A 6,291-nucleotide genomic window follows, 5' to 3' on the forward strand; every position below is an offset into this window, starting at 1 on the left:
TTAATAATAATTATAAATCTTAAACATCTTCCACAGAAAGTGTCACCAAGCAAAAGAGCAGAATTTTTGCCCTTTTTTTTTTGGTACTGCCTTGAAAAGTAATCCATGCAGGCAACATGGATGGACCAGTGCAACATGATGGCCCCAAAGACAAGTGTAATTGCAGAAAAACACATTTAAAAGCAAGACAACTACAACTTCCAAACTGAATGTAGATTATTAGGGTTCTTAGTTACAGTTATCTGGCTTTCAAGAAGAGAAAAAACCCAATAAAAATAAAGCTGCAACTTATGGTTGCAGATATAAGTCTACAATCCACATCTTCATTAGCGATAGGCCAATCGGAGATCAATTTTGACTCCGTTCTGTACTGGAAGTATGGGTGAAGTTTTACAAACGCAATTTACACAACACTTCCCCCCCAACTCAGCTGTAAAATTCTGTTAAATCCATTTCCTTAAAAAAATAATAGTAAGCTAGAAAAAAGTGGAAAGGATTGAAACTTATTTTAGACCATTTTCATTGCATTTTCCCATTTCCTATTTTGATCCAATACTTTCTGAAACTGAAAGGAAAGAAGGGGGAAGAGGAGGTTTATGAAGCCATGAATACATCAGGTATGTTAAAAAGTGGTAACATTCCTCCAAGTAAATAAAAACCTAGCCAGTCCAAAGACGCTGTCTAACAAAGATTAATAGAAAGCTGAGATAGACAGCTGAAACTTAACCATGGTCTCCTGGATTAGTCCAAATTTCCCCTTTGAGTTCAAAGTAAGTAGAATTTTCTTACTGGAAACCTCCAGGTGAGAACAATAATACATTCTTAATTCCAAAATAGTGTATTGTTTGTTCACATTTGAGCATCTTTCAACATACCTATCACCACTGTTAGAAAACTGAATGCTGTCAACTTTGTCCTGTAAGAAAAAATATAATTTGTTAGAAACTGTATTTTTAAACAGGAAATACGGTTTTGACAAATCTGAGCTTAGTAAAATCTGAAACAATGAAAAAACTGCACATTGTATGATTTCTAACAGTTTTAACTGCAAGGTGAACCAAGTCCAACAAATACTTACCAGAATTCACTAACCGTTAATGCATTAAAAATGCAAGTTTTAAAAAAGTGTCCCAATTAAATATGAAGGATTGACATCTGAAATAAGTGTCCATTAATAACTTGGCAGCCAATTAAGTCATATTTGAATATGTATTTCCAGTATCCTAAGCCAACTACAACCGAGAGGAATCTGTTGTGTACTTACACATTCCTTAGAGAAATATACCATTAGTTATTCATTTTTATCACAATAAAAAAATACAGGAAAAGTAGATAGCACACTCAGATCAGTTTATCTTCAGAGCTGAAAGTCTTCTCTACATACAAAATATGTATTGATCAAGCCTTATCACTATAACGTAAATGGTTACAGTCAGATTCAGTATTAGAGAAAACATATTAAGGCAAACAAAATGAAGAGGATGAGTATTTTAAGAGCTGCCCTTGAAAGAGCTTTAAGGGTTCAACAAAATCTAAATTCTCTATAGTAAAACTACAGATTCTTTGAGCATCAAGTGCTGAAAAAAACCCGACTCAACCTTCAGCACATGAATGTAAGCCAAGTTTCCCTTAGATTCCTTAGAAGACAGAGTCTGCTAGACTAAGGTACACAAATAAAAAATGAGAGTATTTTATCCAAGAAGTTCTTTTCCTAACAGGTATCAGTTATATCAAGAAAGCAAGTAAAGACAGACAGCACACGTTACACAAAGCACATGGGGGAAAAACGCTAAACCAGCAAGCTGACTTATTACTTAGGAAGTATAAAGTAGTTTGCACAGCCACTGAAGATGTGAATAAAGGTCAAGATGAACAGCAGTAAAATTCTGGAAACTCAATCCCATTTAAAGATTTAACACAAAAGGTGTTGAACGGTAAATAAGTTGAGTAATGAAATCCACATTCTCAGCCTATCTACTTCCTGTATACATCATATAATATGTGGGTGACCAGGCACACCTGCATCAGAGGGAAGCAACTGAGCAAACCACACGCTTTAAAATTAGAGAAATGTACGACATCCAGTTGAAAAGACAGAATTCTAAATATCATCTTGATAGATTCCAGCCTTAAAAATGGTCAAGTCACATTGAGGTGACTGGCTGAAATTCTGCATAAGTTCTAAAAATGTTCAACAAAAGAACATTGCTGCAAACCTACTAACAACATTAACTTGCAACTTCAATACTGCTTGAAGTGACTAGTTATTAGATTTAACAATCTTACTTACAGCATGACTTTCCAATTCAGCTATTTTCTCAGGTGTTTCAGAGCCAAAAAAATACATCCTGATGACATGGTCAGTGCTGCCAGTTGCTAAAAACATACCACCTGTAAAAATCAAGCAATAACTAAGCTACTGTATAAGAAATTAAAACAGATCACCAACATTTCTTAGATGCCTAGTTTAACAAAAATAATCTGAAGAGTGTCACATTTTTTATGCTCTTCCACTGACATACAGATGTGGAACGAAATCCCCCTCTTGCACCAGAAAGCTCTCAGCCACAGTAAAAATAAATAGTCATACTCAGCGTTACAAAGATTTTAAAAAATATAACTAGGGGAACGCTGAAACATCTAACACTACTAATTGCACACAGAAGCCTTCTATTATGGAGAATATGGCTAGCCATCATCAGAATTATCTAGATGACTCTTTCACTGTAGCATGTGTCTCATTTGTGGCATATGAATTGCTTCAAAACTGGGTAGAAGCGTAAGTAAGCCAGTATAACTACACCAGTATTCAGCTGTGGTGGCAGCAATACTAAGATCTGCCTCTTGGCACCTGTAAGCACTGTCAAAAAAACCCCCAACCCAAATAAACAAAACCTCAAAAAAACCCAAACACAACCCAGGGCTATATCCTGACAAGGTTAACAAGCTACACTTCGATTTGTATTTTATTTCCGAAATTCCCAAGTTTCTTCTGATGTTCATGCTGTCTGATACTAGTAAGCCTTCCCACAAGCCACCCACGATTAGAATGAAAGAAGACTACAAGCCAGGAGTGAAGCACATTTATAGATACATTTGTGGATTCTTAAGAAAGAAGGGAACTTTATGACTATCCCTGCATACAACTGGCACAGAATCAGGAGCTCCTACTATCGGCAGTAACCACTTCCACTGCTGTGGACTGTGGTATCTTCGAGAACTAATTTTTCAAATCCCTGACATTATACTAAGGGATTGAACAAAAATTAAAATCCAGTGAAGATGGATAAAAAGTAAGCAAGCATCAGGTGACTTTTTACTTCTGTAAAATCACCAATGGCAAAAGGAAAATAGTATTACTGAGTTCAACAGTCTTTCACTGTTAGCTAAGGCAAGTCACAATATTTAATTATGTCACAGGCTAACAATACACATATATACAATTACTTACTACACAGCTGCTGGTTTTGTATATTTTAAAGCTGTCACAACCAGAGTATTGTAATAACTACTTGTGAGGAAAGAAGAGAAATCACAATGCTAAACTCAATCTGTATATGACTTACCTACACTGAATGAAGAACAAAGCATCTGAACCCCTGGTCTAGGTTTCTCTGTGAATTTCACTGGCCGATTGCTTAAAAAGAAAAGATGCTTGAAACAGGACATGCCACACAAAACTTGGCTTTCATTTCAAAACATAAAGGTATGTTTCTTCAAACATCTAGGTAACAGGTACTTCTTAAATAGATACAGTAACATCTGCAAATCTTGTGCAGGAGGATAAGCAATAAGGTTTACTTTTCAAAACTGCTGTACACACATACACAAATGATATTTGAAGCCCACACAGCTTATGACTTTTTCTGCAAGATGCTATTATCTAGCAAGGATAACATGACATGCCAAAGAACATTTACTCTCTCTCATCCTTCAGTAAGTATGATTTACCCCCTCCATAACATATCCACAAAGTACTGAATTCTTGCCCTCACATTACAAACCACCAACAGTACATGAAATAAGGCCTACCAAATACCATTACTGCAGAACGCTGTGCAAAATCAAAAAACTTTACAGAAGTAAATAGAAGTTTTGCAACACTGTGCACATGGTGATTTAAAAGACTGGTTTTCTGTTCTGCAAGTCATGTACACACTCTTCCAGTTGACATGGCCATAATCTCACAGAACGTAGCTACTAAGAACTACATGAAGGAGAAATCCAGCAAACTGTGCCACTTACAAGCATTATAGGTTTCTACTTGTTCTACTGCTTTTCTGTTCAAGTGTTTTCTGTTTATCAAACGAAATGTTGCAACCTTCAGTATAAGAGTATTTCTCATGTTTGTATGACACACAGTAGAGATTCAAATCCTAAGAATGATGCTTGAGACCTACCAATGCTTAAACCAATTTAAGTCCACGCTTAAACTAATTTAAACAATGTTCACATCTTATACAGTCCTCTAAATTCATTTTAGAAGGAGAACAATTAAGGATCCAGTTTAAACACGCTCCTCCTATAACGTACAGCCCTAAAAGGTTCTTCAGATGAAACTGTGCCTTTGATAGTTTTTACTGCAATTCTACTACCTTAAGATCACAAGTTTGAATTAAAAAGCACAATAATCTTCAGCTTTCTAAAGTACTGATTTTTTTTTTTTTTTTTAAATAGCTGCTCTAATGTAAAATGGATCATTTTATACCAACTACCATTATATGGCACAATACTAGATACAGACTGATCATCCCAGATCTCTTCTTTCTGGTAATAATCTTTTTTTTTTTTTTTGTACAAATGAACAGCAATCACATATAGAACATTTAAAAACTATCCTGAACATATTCTGCATGCAAATTCTGTAAGAGACATCCTAAAACTACAGGACTGTTGAAAACTCAACACAAACAAAAAGCTTCATTATACTGTTCCAACATATTTATGTTTGCAGCCACTCTAGTTGTCCTACATTTGTACTTTTAGTGTAGTAGGAAGTTAATACATTTCCCAACTACTCTCCCAGGACAACAGAGTAACATAAATTCGTAAACGCTATAGTTAACCACGGTGCTTTAAAATAATTATGTAATAGATTATTTCCACAACATTTTTATTATCATAAAAAATATTTTTTTTTTAGCTAGTTAAAAGCTTATTTTAATCAAGTATAGTATGGCATAGAGTTAATCAGCAACCCATTTACATACTTGAATTTCATGGAATCTGTATCCCATTGCCAAATGCAAACAGTTCCATCTGCACCAGTAGAGACCATGTATCGCATGGAGCCTTTCACCATTGGACTAAACTAAAGAGAAGAAGGTAAAATCAGACACATACAAAAAGAGATACTTAAAAACTGTTTATGAACTTCTAAAAACATTAACATAAAACCTTGATTTACTTTGGATTTTTCAACTAAAACTGCTAAAGCAGTTGTTGATAACTGACATTTTTAATGTTTACAAAATAACATCTACACTTTAAAATAAGTTTGTGGTCTACGTTTCAATTATTGCATTATATAAAACCAATTCATTCACTGCTTTGTTTTTGAAGTCTTAACTAAACCACAATCATTCACTAAAAATTTTGTCAATGAATGAAGCAATGAGCAGAGCAGACTGGAAAAAAAAAAATGGAAGGAAGTTTCACTAGACAGGCTTACTTTTTAAATTCTATAAATAAGCAGAGCATCAGTTATGAGATAGTCCAAGTATATGCAACCCAGCATCACATATGATTTGTAGGAACTCCTCACATATACTTAAGACATGGATTTATTGCTATGCACAGACCTACACTTCAGAAAACTTTACAGAACACAAGTTACACAAGTTGATTAAATTGTTCATCAATTACTACTACTACCCTTGGAAACGGCCATATAAATTGTACATATTGCAATTACAGTATTATTAAGAATGCTTAAACAAAAAAACCCCACCATACTACAATAAAAGAAACACCACGAATAAGTGCTTTGCCATTAAAAAACAAGGAAACAGGAAAAAAAAAGCAATGAATGCCACAGAAACTCTTCAAATATGAGTATTACTCTTGGAGGCAGCATTTTTGAGAAAAGTGCAAAATTTTTTTTGTCCTGAACGTCACAAGCTGGCAGGTAGCCACTCTTCACCTCTGAACATAAGCCTGTTTGTCTCATTGGAAAACACAGGAAATCTGGATAGTGAGCTACTAGTTTATCTGTTAGGTAATCATAGAATCATTAAGGTTGGAAAAGACCTCTAAGATCATCGAGTCCAACCGTCAACCCAACACCACCAT

At 34.8% G+C, this 6,291-nt stretch overlaps 1 protein-coding gene across 1 annotated transcript in view; it reads right to left on the reverse strand.

The window, feature by feature from the left end:
• BRWD1 (bromodomain and WD repeat domain containing 1) overlaps window positions 1–6,291 on the reverse strand; it is a 61,833-nt gene that overhangs the window by 47,029 nt on the left and 8,513 nt on the right. The window contains exons 8-11 of the mRNA XM_009282994.2: window positions 5,211–5,311; window positions 3,567–3,637; window positions 2,291–2,391; window positions 876–916 (exon numbers count right to left, since the gene is read on the reverse strand). Of these exons, the coding sequence (XP_009281269.1) occupies window positions 876–916; window positions 2,291–2,391; window positions 3,567–3,637; window positions 5,211–5,311 (314 nt within the window). The remainder of the gene's footprint in view (window positions 1–875; window positions 917–2,290; window positions 2,392–3,566; window positions 3,638–5,210; window positions 5,312–6,291) is intronic.

This window comes from Aptenodytes forsteri, unplaced genomic scaffold (assembly GCF_000699145.1).
Source record: "Aptenodytes forsteri isolate BGI_AS27 unplaced genomic scaffold, ASM69914v1 Scaffold2, whole genome shotgun sequence".
Lineage (NCBI taxonomy): Eukaryota > Metazoa > Chordata > Aves > Sphenisciformes > Spheniscidae > Aptenodytes > Aptenodytes forsteri.